The sequence below is a fragment of the Trachurus trachurus genome (genome assembly GCF_905171665.1).
Source record: "Trachurus trachurus genome assembly, chromosome: 6".
In the NCBI taxonomy this organism is placed as follows: domain Eukaryota; kingdom Metazoa; phylum Chordata; class Actinopteri; order Carangiformes; family Carangidae; genus Trachurus; species Trachurus trachurus.
Window position 1 is genome coordinate 1,992,596 of NC_139897.1, and position 20,002 is coordinate 2,012,597.

The 20,002-nt window shown below is 40.4% G+C and overlaps 1 protein-coding gene across 4 annotated transcripts in view; it reads left to right on the top strand.

The window, feature by feature from the left end:
- The first annotated feature begins 594 nt into the window (after positions 1-594).
- The window catches only part of ppp6r3 (protein phosphatase 6, regulatory subunit 3), a 29,034-nt gene continuing 9,626 nt past the window's right edge, over positions 595-20,002 (top strand). The window contains exons 1-18 of one of the 4 annotated variants that reach the window (XM_083973791.1): positions 595-790; positions 4,817-4,983; positions 5,134-5,367; positions 6,138-6,324; positions 6,552-6,689; positions 7,171-7,236; positions 7,596-7,708; positions 9,157-9,270; positions 9,792-9,918; positions 10,240-10,392; positions 12,146-12,295; positions 12,681-12,745; positions 12,936-13,051; positions 13,309-13,394; positions 13,714-13,800; positions 15,337-15,434; positions 19,332-19,386; positions 19,790-19,920. In XM_083973791.1, the coding sequence (XP_083829917.1) occupies positions 5,141-5,367; positions 6,138-6,324; positions 6,552-6,689; positions 7,171-7,236; positions 7,596-7,708; positions 9,157-9,270; positions 9,792-9,918; positions 10,240-10,392; positions 12,146-12,295; positions 12,681-12,745; positions 12,936-13,051; positions 13,309-13,394; positions 13,714-13,800; positions 15,337-15,434; positions 19,332-19,386; positions 19,790-19,920 (1,913 nt within the window). In that variant the 5' untranslated portion in view covers positions 595-790; positions 4,817-4,983; positions 5,134-5,140. The remainder of the gene's footprint in view (positions 791-4,816; positions 4,984-5,133; positions 5,368-6,137; positions 6,325-6,551; positions 6,690-7,170; positions 7,237-7,595; positions 7,709-9,156; positions 9,271-9,791; positions 9,919-10,239; positions 10,393-12,145; positions 12,296-12,680; positions 12,746-12,935; positions 13,052-13,308; positions 13,395-13,713; positions 13,801-15,336; positions 15,435-19,331; positions 19,387-19,789; positions 19,921-20,002) is intronic. The other 3 variants (XM_083973793.1, XM_083973792.1, XM_083973794.1) reach the window with 3 other exon arrangements.

Below are 20,002 nucleotides of genomic sequence, written 5' to 3' on the forward strand. Positions count from 1 at the left end.
GACAGTGTGACCATTCAATTTGCCCTATGTCCTTATGGGACATGCATATAGGCTAATTACGAATAGGCTTCAGCTGTTAATTTTAATTATGGTTTTGAGTATTGATCAGGGCAAGAAAAAAATATCCATGTTCACTTGGTGACTTGCCTTTTCATATATCTAGCAAAGGTGAAAATCGTTTCATTCACCACCACTCTCAGTACTTGGGCGTTTCTCAACGAACTAAGGGCGTGCACGAACTGTGCGAGTATGTTCGATTTATAATTCAGAGAAAACGTGCGGGTGGGACTAATGTTGAACTTTCCCCCGATTTCACCCAAATAGGATTTAACAACAAATGAAGATACTGAACGGAATTCTTAACTTCTCATATTACCGCATTTTATTATTAGAGAAATACAGTAAACGAAACATTATAAACTCCGCTCTTCCGGTACACACGGCATTCGAGCTTCACTAAAATGACGTCTTGAACTGACACACCCTGTAACCAATGAAAGTTCGAGAATTGGTTTGATCGATAGGCTCGCAGCCAATCGCTGAGCAGCGACTGTTTGAGTGACAGACGCTGCAGTTGTGGTGGGGGAAGGGGTCGCTGAAGTTGACGGAACCGCCATCTTGAAAAGTGCCCTCCGATGATCTACCTTTTCGCGCCTGTCACAATCCGTTTTAAACGTACTATTTCCCCCACCGGGTTTTCGTGTTATCTCCGCGTTCGTTTTGTCAAGGCCCAGGGCTGATGGCAAGTTAAGGTACATGCTGGAGACTCGCCGTTTACCGTTGTATATCGGTAAGTACACTTGGCAGCCCCATGCACTTGGTTGGTGCTGAAGAGACGATTAGCCAGCAGTCTCTTCTGGTAGCCGGCTAACGTTAGCTGGTTAGCGAGAAGCAGACTTGGCCATCTTAACACTGCTGTCAGACACTCTTGGTGAACCTCTAGCAAGAATATGGGTGACGTTAACGTTACATTGCAGCTCTATTAGGTATCATGAAGCCGAATAGTTATTTAGCTAGCCAACGTGTCAGCCAGTTAACGTTAGCCTTTAAACTCACCGATACCGTTTTACCAGACGTCGCCTCCGACGTTAGTTTGATCCCGACTTTAGGTGGCCAGGTTAGCTAACAATAGCTAACGGTGGCTAGTGACGTTAGCTTGTTTGCCTGAGCCGGTGTGTCTCTGTTGCGTTAGCGGTAACTGTTAGTGTGTTTTGGGCCCTGGTGTATGTAAATGGACTGACGTTGCTGCAAACGTAGCACTTAGCCAGCTAAACGCAAGAAACATTAGCCAGTCGCACCTTATGTAAGGGAGAGAGCAGCTTCAATTATCCACTGCTCGCCTGGCCTTTCAGCCCACGTATATCTGGGATAAATATACGAAAGAAAGCAACACTATATAGCAGGGCCATCGTGTGTTTTTCCATGAATGCTGACTTTGCGTGCGGTTGTGGGATAGCAGGAAAATGGTCTAACTATTGGTCATGACTTAAGGCGACTACTGTATACTGAGAGAAAGCTGTGCCGTAGCGTGGCCTAGTCTGCTGGTTTGAGGCTGTTACCTGAAAATGGACGTATATTAACGCACATTTTGGTGTCAGTGTTTAGGCAACTGTTGATTTGGTAAAGAAACGTTGTTGTCTGTCCTTTAGGGCATCCGCACACTGCGTACTTTGGGAACTTAACACTAGCCAAGTTTGACTTATCTGTCAGTGGCTGCTCGGAGCGATGTTGTTTGGCTCTTACAGCGGCGGCATCAGGCAGTCAAGGTTTGTTTTCTTGAGGTTTTACTTGGTTGCTGAGGGTATTTTATTATTTCTGGCCTTTAGTACACGTGTCACTGTTATTCTGTTGCGTTTTGGGGCTAATTAAGGTTTAAACATTATAAGGGGAAAGTAGCTAAAGTTTTCTTACTTAGAGTACCCAGACTTTGTACAATTCTCGGCGTATTTTATTGTTGTGAAACGCAGCTACAGTTACATAGTGGTAGTAGAAGTAGTAATAACATTGATAATATATGAATAATAGGCATTTAATAATAATTTATAACATTTACAATAGTTTATAATGAATATAAATCGTAGTAGCTGTTTGTTAAGCATGATTGCTGCAGGCTCTTAGTTGATATACCTTCTATTTTTTCTTCAGTGTAAGTGAAGAGTTATGCTAATGCAGTTGTGCACACAAACCCCATATTTTCCAAGCAAGAAAATAATTTATCTGTTCAGCAGATTAACGAACACTATGATATCATGGTTGGTGTAAAAGCCGTGGCAGCTGGTCAGTTGTCAGAATTTCATTTTCATTATCCAGTTTCTAAATTACAACTGTGATAACTGATGAATGAAGTTGCAGAGATTTCTTTTGAAAATTCCAGTGCAGTGATAGAACTGGTGGCATACTGAAAGTGAATGTGTCTCCCACACAAATACTTTATTACAAAGCAACACCAAATTATAATTAGACTTATTTATCTGAATTTCATTTGGAGTTTGGGTTGTAATAATTACATGATTAAAGTTGCTGGTAACAATTTGTCTCTCCTATAGCATTGCCTTCACTGTACTGTTTATTTTTTATGCTGTTTTAAAGAATATCCTATAAGAAAATTACTTGAAATGGAAGGGTTAGTCCCCCCCTGAAGTAAGGAACATTTGTGATGTGCAAGTACACTGTCCAATATTGTGAAGATAAAGAAGACATGCATTTGAAAAACAAAAACCAAAACAAATATTGAGGTGTGTAAATACAGTAAAGCTGAACGAAGAACACAGACAAAGGTCACTGTCTGCCATTTCTCTCCTTTTCTGCTGTCTCAGGCTGTAGTTATAATTTTACAGATGTTTGTGGCAAATGAAACTGAAGTCTACACACAGATAATTTCCTTTTTAACACATCTTTATATTGCAATGACAGTAAAAATGCAATTTATCGGTCTGCACCACTCGGCATGTACATGGCCAAGGAATCCAGAAGAATCCATTAGTTGTGTTAACTAGGATAAAGGATAATGCTTTAAGGAATCCATGCTTGGTTTTGAAGTGTTGACCCCTTTTATACACATGTCCCCCTACACACTAACCAATGCAAGATGGCATGTTGCCACCCCAATATGTTAATATGTTTTTAAGTAGCCTGCAGGTGGTCTGGAATCAGGCCTTTCATAAGTAAATGAGGTAAATTCGTTTATTTACGTGTGTTGAGCAAATGAGGCCACAGTTGGAGGTAAAGAGGATAGGTTGCAGTGGTGTTAGAGGTCAGGAGGAGCTACAGAAAATGTAGCTAAGCCAGCTTTCATATCCAGCAGCACACACTATGTCCAACTTCAACAGACTGACTTTTCCATGCATCTCACTCATTAATGATTTAATCACAGTGCAGCTCAGAGGCTACCAGCAGCATGTACGGTTGCCATTTGGAAATCAATCAATACACCTTAAATGTCAATATTTTAACTTTTAGCAGCTCTCTACACAACATGTTTTACAGGTGATCAGACCTGTGTCCCAGACTCAGTTCAGTTTATTTACAAATCATTTAAAATACAGATACAATGCATAATCTCCAGCAAGATAAAGACTGTGTGAGTCAACAGTGCATATAAAGATAACGTAGGTCATAAAGAGCTGCTCCTCAAGGTAATTATATCTTAAATATGACCAAACACTCCTTTCAGTGAAACAAGAACAGGTTGAATTACTTTTTTCTGTGCTGTTTTAGGACCAAAAAAATATAAATCTCTTTTTGTGTGTGTGTGTGTGTGTGTGTGTGTGTGTGTGTGTGTGTGTGTGTGTGTGTGTGTGTGTGTGTGTGTGTGTGTGTGTGTGTGTGTGTGTGTGTGTGTGTGTGTGTGTGTGTGTGTGTGTGTGTGTGTGTGTGTGTGTGTGTGTGTGTGTGTGTGTGTGTGTGTGTGTGAATTTATGGATCTATCCTGAATCTATGTATTACATGTTAGTTTAACACAACACTCTTGTCTCACTGTGCGAGTTCTCTCTTTTTTTGACACTTGAATTTTTATTGAAATTTTATTTACAGTGTGTCTTTTTTTAAAGCATTGATCTGGATTTGTGACTAAGTTGTCAGTGGAGGCACTAACAACTTAAATGCCCCAACAATTCCCCTGTTTTCCGTATTTGTACTTTTTTTTTTTTCACAGTATGGCAAGCCAGAATAAGACTGCAACATTCACACCTTGAGCAGGCTATATAAAGGTGCTATAGTCTCAACTAATGCTTCACTGTGACATCATTTCAGAAGTCATGCATTTATTGTATCTCGTATAGCACTGACCAAAATCATATTTTCATCATCATTATGGTAATACAAACATGTCCAATAAAAACATAAAAAGAGGACTGGCAGAAATGCGATAAATTAGAAGAAAAAAAATCTATTTACACAAAATAAAGGGGCAGCACGAGAGCCTAATGAACCAGAAAAAAACAACCGCATTTTAGTGTCTCCTTACTTACAAATTGTTACTAGACTGCAGCGCTCCCTCTTGTGCATTGAGATGACCAGTAGTGACCTTTGACTGTGTTCCTCTTTGAGCAAAGCGATATACACATATTTATTTGTTTATTGCAAGTCATATCATCATAACAACACTGAACAGTGTTATTGCTCATTGCAAATTTTCCTCATTTTGCGCTGTCAAGTCTTTTGTACAAACATGTGAAGGAGCTATGTCTTGTGAGCTATAGACACACATTTGTACCTATTTTGTTATTACATGTAGATGTCAGAATTGCTGTAATGTCCAAATGTGAAGTATTTTTTTAAACTTGTCTAATTGTGTTTCTGTTTCTCTGCCCCACAGGTGTGTGCTGTTGAACTGCTGTATGCGTGCTCTCTGTCACTCTGTCCATAACCGCTGTCTGCCTGTCTGTCCATTTGGCTAGCCTGGAATGGGCCACAACTCCCAAAGACTAGAACACACCTCTTTTTAACCTGAGCTCTGCCGTCTGGACTCCAACATAATCACAGGTAAACAGAAAAGACAGCTCCTTCACGCTCCATCAGATAATCGCTGTATTACATTCCAGACCTCTCTGATGGAAGGATCCCATCTGCAGTTTAATTTAAATTTGTGACAGTTGCACAAAATTCATGTTATTGGCTGTGTGATCTTTTCAGAGCCAACATGTTCTGGAAATTTGACCTCCACACCACATCCCACATTGACACGCTGCTAGAGAAGGAGGATGTGACGCTGACGGAGGTGATGGATGAGGATGACGTCCTGCAGGAGTGCAAGGCCCAGAACCATAAACTGGTTGACTTCCTGTTGAGACCACAGTGCATGGAGGACCTGGTCACCTTCATCACCCAGGAACCCAATACTGATGTTGAGGAGAAGGTTAAATACAAGTAAGAGACAATGATGCAAAGAGGAAGGTGGCGCAATATGAAGGGCAATTTCACAAACACATGTAAACACCATTCTCAGGCCCTCCTCTCCTGCTGTTATTGCAATAGAGCACAGGAATGTTTGTTCAAGCTTTTTAAAAGATATAAAAGATCATAAAATCATCTCATCTGATCTGAATGAGACGTGTGCATGTTCACAAACACAGGATGTCACCAGTGAGTTTTATCAGAGTAATGAGCAAATATATGATGGGCCACTCCCACTTGAAACAATCATTGATCATGGCAGTTGGCATATTGGTCGACCCAGAGCGTGCATACAGAAATGGGTGAAATTCTGTCAACTAAAATTGGAGGTACTTGTTTATGGTGTTTGGGGGGGCCTACCATCCTTTTCCCTGATTGAATCAATAATTAATCCATAGTTTATTATCTTGGAAAACTAAGTAGGATATCAATAAGTGTAATACAGATTTTGATTCACAGGCCAGGATCAGTTAGATCTAGGTTCAGGAGATGTCAGAAAAAATATCAAGGAAGGCTTAATGGTCCAGGAGGTTTTTTTGTGAGTAAATGTGAGTCATTTGCCAAGTCCATGGGATTTACAGTGTGACCTTTTAAAGACAAACGTAGTTTACAATAGTTTAATGCAGTTTACTCTTTAGGCATCCAAGCTAATCAGGCCCCATTATTCTTTCTAAAAACTAACTTGCTGACTATCTATTACAACACTGTATTCAACATTAACAATCACATTTTGTTTTTTCCAGGTATCCCAACATATCATGTGAGCTGCTTACGTCAGATGTGAGCCAGATAAACGAGAGACTGGGAGAAGATGAAAAACTGCTGATGAAACTTTATGGCTTCCTCCAGAGCGAGCCACCTCTCAACCCGCTCCTGGCCAGCTTCTTCTCCAAGGTCCTGTCAATTCTTATAGGACGCAAGCCAGAACAGGTAGGTTTGTCATAACGGCGTCTCGTATTTGAGAATGGGATGCTCGTTGTTACCATATAGATCTTTCCAGAAAATAATACAAAAACATCAAACAATTATCAAGAGTGATCAGTTGAAATGATTGTCACTGTTAAAATTCAGCCAAGGACATAATAACATACAGGGGGCCAAAGCAACCTTTGGTATGTAAAGATTGTAAGGCTTGTGTGCTTTGCTTGTGTTTACAGATTGTGGAATTTCTGCGGAAGCGGGATGACTTTGTAGACTTGATGATCAAACACATTGGGACATCTGCCATCATGGACCTGCTGCTCAGGATGCTCACCTGCATTGAACCACAACAGCTACGACAGGATGTTCTCAATGTGGGTAGCACTCACTTATTTGTGCCAAGAATGATCTCCAACATCTGTTTTCACTCATCAAATCATTTAAATTGGACCACAACAAAACACACACACAACAGCTTAACATATTTTGCTCACTGTGAAGTAGTATGGCTCAGTTAACATTTGTTTATGATTACTGTGTTGGTGTCAGTCATTTGCAATACAAACAGTATTTCTACTTGGACAATCCTGACAGGTCTTGAGATGCCATTAGTCCTTGTGATGTAAAATAATTCAACTGAAATTGTTGCCAAATAAATTTCAAGGCTTAAATGAAGATGAAGGTTTAGATTTAGAGAGTGTTGTATTGGTTGGATCTGTCATTGTGTCTGCTCTCGTTACAGCCATGTCCTTTGTGTCTCATTATACGTTTAGAACAACATCGATTACCAGCAGTTGTTGTTGAATGTCTTATTTGATTCACATGCTCCGTCTGTCTCTCTCCGTCTTCTTCTAGTGGCTAAATGAGGAGAAGGTAATTCAGAGGCTGGTGGACATGGTGCAGCCTTCTCAAGACGAGGATGTGAGTTTATTCCTTTGGTCATCACAATATTGTCATCCTCTGTGGGCTGTTGGTGAAATTGGGAACATTGTTTTTGCTTTTTTTTTTTAAAGTTTACATTACGCATCAAAATTGATGAGAGAGACAATTTGCATGCACTTTGCATCCGGTGTGAACGCACTGTAAGGATTAGTTCGCTTAAATTAGGAAAACATGATATAGCTACTGAATCCTGCAGATAAATTCCATTTTATTGTGTTTGCTCAGGAAATATTCAGACTTTGATTTGGGTATTAGAGCTACTTAGTTCCAATTGAGTAACACTTGAGCTCATGGATTTACAGTTCATTTTCTCACTTCTTCTTTTTGTCTTGGCACAGAGACACTCCAATGCCTCCCAGTCGCTGTGTGAGATCATCAGACTGAGCAGAGATCAGATGTTCCAGGTTCAAGGCTGCTCAGAGCCTGACCCACTTCTGGCCACACTTGAAAAGTATGTACCGTTTAACCACAACAACTCTTATTGTCATGATGGTTTTCTCTAGTGTGTTGGACTGTGACCTGACCTTTGATCCCCGCTAAGGTACTGAGGCTGGTTAATTGAAAAGCAGGGCTCCACATCAACACCCAGTTGCCCACACTCCTGTTTCCAAAGGGCAATAAACTCTGTTTGGGCGAGTAAAATATGAAATGTAGTTAAAAAAAAAAAAAAAACGAATTTGAAAATAATCTGAGTACAATTAAGACTGCCTCTTACAGTGCAGCTTTCTACAGCTTAGCCGCCTGCATAGTCATGGTCTTCAACAGGAGACAGCTGGGGACAAAATGGGTTATTATGATTAAAAACGTGTTGCGTCACTCGCATGCTGGCTTACTGCACCGACTCTCACCAAGCTGCAAAGTTCCTCCAGCAGCACGACTGCAGCCAAAGAGATTGTACATGCGAGTGTGTGAATTGCACATGTTGCATTTATGAGAGTGCATGATCATCATTGGTCTGATCCCTGCTCCTTTTTTTTTTACATTCCCTGTGTTTATCTGTGTGAGTGGTGTTAGCAGTGGCCTGTAAATTGCAGACAACTCTAAACTTATTACCAAGTTAACTCAATTTCAGCTTTAACTCCGACAATTTAAGCACTAACCTTGGCAGGGGGACCGACTGACAGACTTAGACCCTCAACACTTCAGGGGGAGAATGAAATGGTCAGATTCAACAGAGCCAGGGGTTTCATTTGGCTAGGGCCCATCAGAGCTGAGCTCCAACTCCTCCTTTTTTTAGGCCTCCCAATAAATCTAATTGCACGGAGTGCAAGTAACACTGTTTGACAGAGTTCAATCCCCCTGTTTTGTGTAAGTGTGAGGTTGCAGTGTGATCAGATGTTCACAGCACCAGGACAGAGTAACAGTGAGTTCCTGGAGCGTGAGTGAGAAATCTCCGTAAATTTGTTATTGCCACTTATTCCCAGTCTGCTGCTCTTCAGCCGTGTGCAGGCATGCTGCAGGTGTCTTGAGTGTGTCAACGTGGTTACCGTGATGCTCTATTTCTGTTTTCTGCAACAAAAACAGGTTTTTACCTTCGAATGCTGTTATGAATATCATGGATGCTGGATTAAATCGGTTGGCACAATTTTACATTTTCGTTTAACATGATCAAGAAGGAAGCCTCAGAGCATCTGTAAAAAAAAAAATGTCTACTATAGCCCTTTAAAAAACCAGGCGCAAACAAATTATGTGCTGGTGCAACAAACTGAGAAAGTTGTCAGTAGCATTGCAAATAACGATAAAGTGAGCTTGTCCAGCCTCCTAAAACAGGCCACGGGCCAGGCAAAAGTAATAAAACTAAAAGGAGGATACCTGAGAGCTTTTCCCTGTATATCTGTTGTAGCCACTGACTTTTCGTCTGCCTTCCTTCATCTTTGTGACTGTTTTTTTTCTTCTCAGACAAGAAACGGTGGAGCAACTGCTGTCAAATATCTTCGATAAGGAGAAAAGTGAATCTGCAATTGTCAGTGTTATCCAGATCCTCCTCACGTTGTTTGAGACACGGAGACCAGCGTATGTCATGTTAACTATCTCAAATATTTTATTTTGCCATTCAGTTCATCGTGTTCATTCATGCAGAGTACAGTCCAGTAATGTAACTGGCAGATATTAGTTTACATAAGATGATTTTGGTTTAATACAGGTGGATTTTATTTTTATTTTTTGTATCAGCAATGATAACTACTCACCAAACCTATGGATACTGAGAACATGGCAACATCACTACAAAAGTATCAAATGGGTTGTAATTAAGCAATCAACAGTTAATTCAAGTTAAAATTTAAAGCACTGCGATCATAGCACCACCAAACACAGTTACAGTTACATGGACCATATATTCCTATACAGTGAACTAATAACACCAGTCTAAGGACCCCTACCTCCATCATTACCAGTGTGTAAACATTACTGTGTCGGTGGAGAAAGTGTGTATGTTATACTTCAGTATCAGATTTTTAACTCAAAATGATTTCTTAATTCTGTGACCGTAGTGTTTGAGCTGTGTCATAAGATGTTGGCTTTCCATGTTGTAGGTTTGAGGGCCATATGGATTGTCCCCCAGGGATGTCCCATCCTTCATTCTCAGTCAACCACAGCATCCTGGAGGCTGTGAGACCCCGACTTAAAGACTTTCATCAGCTGCTACTGGAACCCCCAAAGGTTAGGGAGAACTTGACCAATGACTGTATAGTTGTAAAATAAGTTTGCAGCATGTATAGGAAATCTCTATAGTTCTATCCATTGTCAGCTCTGTTTAGTTTTAAATTGGTACATTTAATCCAACATTTGTAAAGACACTGATGTTCCTAAAAGTGCAGAATTGTAATTGATAGCAGAGCGAAGACTTTTCATGAATCAGATGAAACATGGGCTAGTCACAGAGGTGGTACAGTATTTTCAGAGTTTTCTACGTCAAGTGCATAAGTATGAATGTATCCAAGTCAGATGTGTATATTGAGCATTGGTCTCCTCTTCCAACAGAAGAATGTGATGAAGACAACGTGGGGAGTGCTGGACCCCCCAGTGGGCAACACCAGGCTTAATGTGGTCAGACTGGTGGCCAGTCTTTTGCAGAGCAACACACACAGCATCAACACAGAACTTATTAACCTCAACACGCTGGAAGTCATACTAGTGAGTACTGTTTCTGTCTGCAACATGCAACATTTCACAATGTTTTTTGTTTTCTCATTGTTCTCATTGTCTTATTATCAGGGCTATCATAGTTAATGTGTTAATCATGATGCGATTAATTAAAAAAAAAAACGCGTTAATTTCTTTTAATCGCAGCCCATTTTGTCCTCTACTGTCCCACACTCCAGTCCAGTAGGTGGCAGTAAGGCACCTTCAAGTTGGTTGCCAACCACCAATAAATTCCATAGAAAAAGAAGCAAAATGTTAAGTATCCATAGATCTGTTATTGTCATTTAGTCCCATTCTGCTGTTGCTGCTCCTCGTGTTCCTACACTAGAGAACTTGTTCTTCTTGTCACCAAACGCGGCTGCTCCCTCTCTGACAACCTCACTCCGGCTGATTTTTAAATACCACCTGTATTCTGGATGTTACTTATGCTTTCCATTCATATTGCTGTTATTTCAAGCTAAAAAAAAAGTAATCTTTTAACCTGTAACCCACAACAGAACTGACATGTTAGAGGAGATTGATTGATCCAAGACTGAACATATATATATACTATATACCGTAATTTCCGGACTATAAGCCGCTACTTTTTTCTCACGCTTTGAACCCTGCGGCCTGTACAACGATGCGGCTAATTTATAGATTAGACACTAGCTTTGAGTTTTGGTGCAGTGTTTTATTTTCTAACCAGACATGTTACTGTCTGTTGGTGCTGTGTTGATGCCGTGTTGGTGCCTCCGGAGTAATTGTGATGGTTTAACTCGCTACATGACTTGTGACTTGTTACGAGTGAGAACGGAGGCTCTCTGTCTTCACCTGGCGTCTCACAGCTGAAAACCAACCTTGCAACATCACTACAGCACCTGGTCGCCGCCCCGTGTCCCAGCTCTCGTCTCTGCAGCACCGCAACACAAACGCGCTCCGTAACCCATAATCTTTTGTTCATGACGGTTAAGACTACACAAACACACACGCAGTAACATCGTATGTTATGTAGCATTATCCACCGCTCCATTTATTGATTTTTCTACGGCTTCGTTGTCAACAAATGCACATGGCTTCATTGTCAACAAATGCACATGGCTAGGAGCGTAACCAAAACAGCGGAAAAGCGAGCTGACTTGCATAGTTCCACACATATTCTTCCGTGCACTGTCTTTCTGTGTAAATATATCATGTTACAACACGAAAAAGCTGTGGCTTATATTCAGGTGCGGCCTATATATGTACAAAATCTATTTTATTTTAAAATTTAGCTGGTGCGGCTTATATTCAGGTGCGCTTAATAGTCCGGAATTTACGGTATATAATCTGTAATATTTTTGTGGTGTTCATGGATAGACAGACTTTGTTTATCACCTTTTGAGTAATAATAAAGAACAATAATAATTCAGCAAGTCCAATGGGCTGAGGTGTCAGTCACACAACAGCTATGTCATCCAAGTATTTCTGGATGTGGCAAGGCTTCGAGAGAGTTGTTTGAAAAGTCCTCTGTATGCAGAGTGAACAGGAACAATGCCAGAACAGTCACCTGTGGAGCCCCAGTGCTGCTCATCACTGTCCCCCGAGACACAGAAACCCAGCCTAGGTCTAAGGTCAGAGACCGACTGCCAACAGCTCAGTATCCTGAAGGCAGATCCTCTCTGTCACCGCGATATAACTGGGACAAAACCATCTGTCACTGAAGTCTGAGGGGAAAAACAAGGCAACGTTTTAACTGATTTTTCTGTTTTGTTTTGCTCTACAGGACATGTATTTCAAATACATCTGGAACAACTTCCTCCACATTCAAGTGGAGATCTGCACAGCCATGATTCTGGCTATGCCCCCCGCCCCCACTGACATCCAGCCAGACACAGAGCAGGAACATGCCAGAGAGAGCATCCTTATCAAACATGTAAGATCAGAAAAGAAAAGATAAAGACATTTTTGTCAGAGTATGACCTTTGTTGCAAAATTGTAAAAGTTGACTTTCAGTTCAGCTGTATCGTTAACATGTTCCGAAATGTTGCTGTTTATTCAGTTTGAGTTGTAGGCCAACATAATGCAACTATTGGTACCATGTACCAAATATCAGGTGTTGTGACATTTACAATTAATATTAAATTAATACTTACAGTTGTACAAATGATAGTGAAGATGGTTGACAAGTAAATACTACATAACTGTACACTTCAATTTGTGTGTGACAGTTTGTGTATGTCAACATGTGCATGGCAGCAGTATGTGTTTTATTGTAGGTGTACTAAAGGAGTGTTTCATTTCCTTTTTTCCTCTACCAGCTGTTTCAAAAGTGCCAGTTTATACAGAGAATTATAGAAGCCTGGGGCTCCAATGAGAAGGAACAGTGAGTATCCTACGTTGCTGCAACTGACACCATATTTAACCTTGTAAATATGTTTTTGTTGTGCTAGAATAATACACAACACACTGTCTGCAAACCCACCTGTGCTCTGTCCTTTACCATGAAGTGTAACAATTAAGAGAGTGACAGTTGGTTTGACAATGGGATGTTTTCTTGTCCTTGTGTTTCTTAGGGCGGAAGGTGGTCGGCGGCGAGGCTACATGGGTCACCTCACCAGAATAGCCAACTCTATAGTTCATAACTGTGACAAAGGCCCTAATGGACCGCAGATACAACAGCTCATCTCAGGTAAGGGCTTGTATCCTTCTAACGTCATCTGTCCTGCCTATAACCTTTATTCTCAGCCCTCAAACATTGTGCTACTGTATATTTTGTGTTGTGTAAAGTCCTCATTTTGCTGTAGGTGGATGGAGGTTCTCCTTTCATGTCACTTGAGCAGTATTTAGGCTGTTTATCTGAAAAGAAGCACCCTTTAACAGTTTTGTTTAACATGGAGTGTATAAGGACGGAGTATGTATATGCTGTGTGTGTGTGTGTTGACACAGAGCTACCAGCAGAGGACAGAGACAAATGGGAGGCCTTTATTTCTGGGCAGCTGGCTGACACAAACAAGAGAAACACTGTCGACCTGGTGAGCAACTACGAGATGAACTCTCGATGTCAACCTTTCATTCCACTACAAGCTGGCTGTACAATACAGTTATTCAGACAGTGAGAGATTTTCTTATTGTGTCGGCTGTTTAGATCAACACATACATTTAAAATGAAACAGTGAGTAATCCACCTCAACACTTGTCCAAGCTTTTATTAGCACAGCACAGTAGATTTAGAAGAAAGGCTTAGACCAGAGTGGACTGCAGCACAGCAGCAGTTATTTTATTACAGCATGCATGGACAACGAGCTGTTGGACAAATTTCTTCACTTTAAGCTAAAATGAAATTCTCTTTAGGTGAACACACACCACATCCATTCTTCCAGTGATGACGAAGTGGACTTTAAAGACAGTGGCTTTCACCAGGACTCCTCTTTACAACAAGTAAGACACACATACACGCATACGAACATACACACATATATGCATACAAAGCAGACCCATAGCCACGCAGACTTAGATAGATGAATTTGGATATTTTTTTTAGCCTTTCTGTGTTAGTCTTACACAACACCTCTGTTCAATAGATGCAGACATCATCTACTTCTAATGCATGGAAGCATCCAGGAATCAGTCTGATGTTTTACAAAATCACTTTTAACTCAGTTTGCATAGGAAGGAAAAAGCTCACAATTTAATTTGATTTAGATTCTTATATGATTCGATTGAAAAATTCAATTCTCGCCTCACAACAATTGTCAGTTAGTATATGACATTATATACCTCATATATGTAATTTGGTCAGATGTGCAGTGCTCTTTGTTTCAGTACTGGAGCGCACCAGTGATGTGCACATATGAAGGCTTTATGCTGTGACTTGTTTCCAAGGTTATGTATCTCTATGGTGACAAGTTTACATGTATCAGTCAACTAGCAAAATGTAGCTGTAATGAAAAGATCCATTCAGAAGAGAAGCTGCAGTGCAGGCCGACGACAAGAGAAGCTAACAGGCTACACTGTGAAAATGTAGCATGCATTTCCAGCAGCACAGTATGTCCAAGTTTATCAGGCCGACTTTTAAGGTAGAAGTTTAGAAATCAATACACCTTGAATGCCAAAATGAAAACTTTGAGCATTTCATGTGTTTGTCCGCTGACATACACTTAATAGATGATCAGGTCTCTCCCCAATGGTGGGAATGAAATGTGCCCGAACACTGCCTTCAATGAAGTGAGAGCGAGTTCAATTACTTTTTCCTTTATGTTTTCCATTACTCATACTGTGCTCAGGCCACGGAGGAATACCTGGGCAGAAAACCAATGCGACACCATCTCACAGGCTGGCGAGTTTAACACTAATCAGGAAAAATGTAAACAAGTGCCATCACAAGATTGAAAAATGTGTATCATGCCTTTATTTTAAAACTTCACAAATTTTTTAAAAATCATGATCATACATAGATGCCCTGGTTTTGTTAGTCTACTTCCCGTTCCCACAGTTAGAGAGTGACTGCCACTGATACATGATATTAACTATAGCAATCCTGAACAGCAACAGCCTGAAGGAAATTCTGCATGGGAATCGCCTTATAAATTGTAGCCCCTCCTGATAGTCTGCATGTGAGGCGTTTAAGGGACTTCTGGCCTCAAGCTTTGTGACTATGGGTCATGCACAGTAACGAGCTACAAAAACATCTCTCTACCCTGTTTTCAATTAATCCACTTAACTACTAATGTGATTTAGGAAAGTTCAGATTAATGGTGAATTGAATAGAATAGAATTCACCTTTTTCCTCAAGTAATGATAAAGTTTTTTGGCATCTGACTGTAAATGCATGTTTGTGCTTTTTAACCTGTGTAGCATACATGTTATACATTCTTTGTTGGTGTATATATTTGCTATGTATCTGTACTGAAAGTAATGACCAGCTTTGTATAGAGCCAAGACTATATCATTATCGTTGGTCTTGGGTTTTGCCAGGCCTTTTCTGATTATCAGATGCAACAAATGACGTCCAATTTTATTGAGCAGTTCGGCTTCAATGATGAAGAGTTTGCTGATCAGGACGATGTTGTGGAGTGAGTACTCATCCTGCATGACTAGACTTACTGTTATAATATTACTGTGTAACACTAAAGGGACAGGACATTCACAACATTAAAAAGCTGGCAGCATGGATTTATTTAATTGCATATCACTTCAAAAGGAAAGGAAAAAAATTACACAAATTGCGTTTGATGCCATACTTGGCTTTAAAATCTAAATACCATTGCCACTGATTTAAATTAAAGCTTAATTAAAAGAGAAAATCATATCCAGCTTTTTTGTTGTCGTGTGCTGTCCCTTTCTACCTTCTTCAGGGCAAGCTGGTTGTGGGGGTGTAATCTTCTGCAAAGGTTATGGGTTGCTGGAAAGATGGTAGCTGCTCAATGATTTGAAATGTCTGGGTTCACTAGAAACAAACAGCTTGTGGGATGAAATAGAGCATTTTTCTCTTGACAAATTTGGGGTTTTACATCAAAGAGTCCAATTTCTTTCTCTGTCACAAAAAGAAAGTTGTTTGACAAAATAAGTTCAAAATACCAGTCCTAATTGTGTCAGCAGTGCAAACAATTGTCTAATATATTTATAAATTGAAACTTCAAATAAAATTTTCTCAGCATGTTGACAATATCCGTTCTCAGTGAGAGAATAATGTTGCCACAACTGGCAGATTAAACACACATCAACATTTCTACCTGCCTTCAATTCAGTTCTAGATGGTAATGAAGGCCAAAAAATGATGTCGTATAAATGGATTAATGTTGAAATTGATAATTAAATACACAATTAAATGCAAAATAATGTCGTTTTGGTAATGACTTTTGTTTTTATATTTATTTCTACATTAATTTATGCATTTCTAAATTAATTAATCAATTAATGCTTAATTTATTGAGTTTCCACTCAGATTTTATTCTGTCTAATCCAGACATTGTTGTTCACTCGATACAACTCTGCCATTTAACAAACTGTCACAACCAGTCCCACTTTTTGGTCAGTCCCCAAGACGTCCTGCAGCAGGTCTCTAACCCCATGGACTGTACACCCAGATGTCTTGGGCTGCAGCTACTGATGGTTCTGCTTCTGCTCAGGTTGAGATTAGTCCATGTCCGACCTTGAGAGCTAGCTGTTAACAGTTAAGTCTCTGCTGACCAGCCTGCTAAATGTTAAAGTTCTTCATATAGCACCTTTTAGTGATGTGACCTGTTGGTTGTCACCAAGTTGGCAGCACCAAAAAGACAAAGCTCCTGGTATCCAGTCAAGGTAGTGGTAGCACATCAATCCACTCCATCAGACTGCTATAACCAATCCAGTTTAAGACTGAAGTAGGACTGCCTACTTACATAGATGAACAAATGCATAAATAAATGAATAATACCACATAGAAATAAATAAATGCATACATTTTTGAATGCATAAATAAACATAAACATATAGAAAGGGCACAAATGTTTCATTTTGCATTTATTTATGTATTTATACCTACTTCTGTCATTTTTTGTCCTTCAAAAATGTTACCATGTGATGCCACTTTAGGAAAAAAAAATGCATGAGTGACTAAATCTCTGTTGAGAAAATGTAACATGTAAAACTTGTGAATAATTGACAGAACTGCTCTATTGGTGCTACGCTGCCATTCCAGTTTAAGTGTAAGGTCTTTCTGGTGTTCCTCTCACCTGTGCAGTCTTGATACCTGGAAAGTATCTGACATTATTGTGGAATGTACTCTGGATATCTTTTGCAACCCTGCTGTGCCTAAAAACAACGACCAAAAAAAAAAAAAAAAAAATGTTGTGTACTGGTCAGATACCCACCAGTTGTCACGAATGCACAAGTTGGAAGGCAAAGTGGGATTAGGTGACATGCCATTTGGGAAATGATGATTGTCCTGACTGTACTAAATGCTGATATTAAATTGCAAGTGGTGGGTAAAAGTAATGAGTGGTTAGATGAATGAATTCCAGAGTGTGAGGTTTGTAGGCTGGTAAAAGCTCTTGTCCACTTACTGTCGTTGTGCTGTTTGGTGGAAAGTCTAATAGCTGAGATTAAAAAGGAAGAAGATATTTAAGTATAAGTATTTTAGTAGAGTTAGTTAACAAGCTGAAGATTAGTTTAGTCAAATAGTTTCCAGCATTGAAAGAGTCCCAGGTGTGTTTAGCTCCCAGGCCAAAAACCTGAAGCAAAGAGGGAAACTATTAGTCTGCCTTAGTTAAACGTGAGTAACACACATTGTTCATTTAATTGTTCAATTATATTGTTTTCCATCAATGTTGTCACATAGAAAATATCTGATATAACAGAAACTGATTTCACTGAAATATATTTGCACCTGTTCTGTTACAAGACTGTGGGCCGGATTTACTAAAGGTTGGTGTGTATTAAAACGTGTGCAAACGTGATTGCACGCGCAAACACATGTGGAACCTGATCTACTAACCGGACGCACCGAGGATTGCGTCCCTCACACGGGCAGAATAGCACGTGCGATCCATTTAGCGTGTTTGCCTTGATGCATATGTAAATATGGGCGTTTCAGCCAGAACGTGCAGAATACTGGGAGGAGTAGATGCAAATAGATTTATTTAGCGCGGGCAATGTGATTTACCAAACCAGGAAGAGATTGCGGTGGCTGTTTTTGCGTCTTTATTCACCACGTCTGAAAACCATGTACTAACTGATACAACTTTGCCAAAACTTATGCGTTTATTGATTTGATACCTGTCAGAGCCTCATGATCTTACATCTCTGCATTTCCTCACGTCTGGGTAATTCTGTAACAGTTTTTCAGCCGTGTTAAAAGTCATTTACGCGCCGTTACGCACGGGGCACGTCTGTCCTGCAGTGCGCTCCTCTCCTCTCCTCTCACCTGGCTGCTCAGCTCCGTCTCTCAGTCCCGGTCCCGGACTGAGACACGTCACCGCTGCCTTCACCCGTCTTTGATCCCTCTGGTCAGTGGTCAGAGCGTTTAGATCCGTGTGTCGCACCTGAGCTCTCTATTAATCCACTGGATCATGGGCGGCACACACACACATATTACAGGTGTGTGATTGTCGCTGCAGCTGCTGCCTGTTCGTCACTATATGACGAGTTGGGCCCTGTAGCGATTTGTGTTTATTTATCTAAACAGAGCGCGAGAGAGATGAACACACATGCTGTCATTATGCATCGGATCAAATGTCATTATGTCCCTTCGTCCGTCCAGCTCTCTGTCCAGTCTCTCCATGGCGGAAACGATTACCACGCGCAAAACCCTCATTTACATATTGCGGTTTGCACGTGTTTTCATTTAGCGGGTTACTCTTAGTAGATCACCTGTTTTGCGTGCACTAACCAAACTCGCAATATTATAGCGGGCGCAAACAATATAGCGCCCGCTATCTGGGATCTTAGTAAATCCGGCCCTGTGTGTATATGACAGGCACTGCTGGAAGGTGCGTTACTCACCCCTGACTGGGTGAAGATAACAGTTTCCTTCTGTACCCAGTCTGTGCTGAGCAATACTAAGATCTGATCTCATATTAATGCCATGGGACTCTGTTTAAGATGGACAGCTCCGCCTCCTCCAGATGACTGACCCCTCCTCAAACCATTTATATAATTTCTCCAATTTTGGATACAGAAATATATTTTAGGAAACCACTGTGCCTTCTACTATTGCTTCCCTATGTACGACTGTGCTTTTCCTAGTTTGATTGGTTCACAATCCAAAACATGCATGTACAGAACAAAAGTGTCTATCAAGTTGTTCCCTCAGCAGTGTCTTAACATCACCATGAATCTGGCATGGGACAAGAAAAGTTGCAGTTCTTGTTGCAGTAATGAATATGAAGTATTAGAGCTGTGTGCTAGAGCTTGTCTGCCTGTGTGTAGCCATATATGTGGATGTCTAACGACCCTAACTAAACTAAACTCTGTTCTCTTTAACATTGCAGTATTCCCTTTGATAGAATATCAGACATCAATTTTTCACTGAATACAAATGAAAGTGTAAGTACTTTGATTATTAATCTTGAATTCATACACAGTCATTGAATGAGAAGAGAACGTGAAATTCCCAACAAATAAAAGTGTTGTTGTTTATATTTTGTGATATCACTCTTAACATTCATAAGCAGATACCACAGAGTGAGATAAGGAATTCAGAAATGTATTGGCAACTGTATAGAGTGTGAGGATCCATCTTGATAGGGATGAAATTGAACAAAAAGCTTGGAGCAACAGTGTGAATACAGACATGGATGTACTGTAATTTATCTCCAGGGAGAAGTGAACACATTAATGTCTGCTTCACGGCTGATTGGCTTTTGTTCTGTACCATCTAACTGTGATCTACATATATATGTGATATGAACTGCTTTTCTGAGTATGTGTCCCTTGTGTGTTTCTCCAGGCGAACATAGCTTTGTTTGAGGCTCGCTGCAAGGAGAAAATCCAGCAGTTTGAGGATGCTGGTTCAGATGACGAAGATATCTGGGATGAAAAAGATGTCACCTTCGCACCAGAGGCCCAGAGACGCCCCAGGTCAGTTAAAAACACACAGATGTTTGTCTTTATAATGTCACAATGAATGAGCTTCTGTTGTGACTTTTACAGCTTCGAGGCC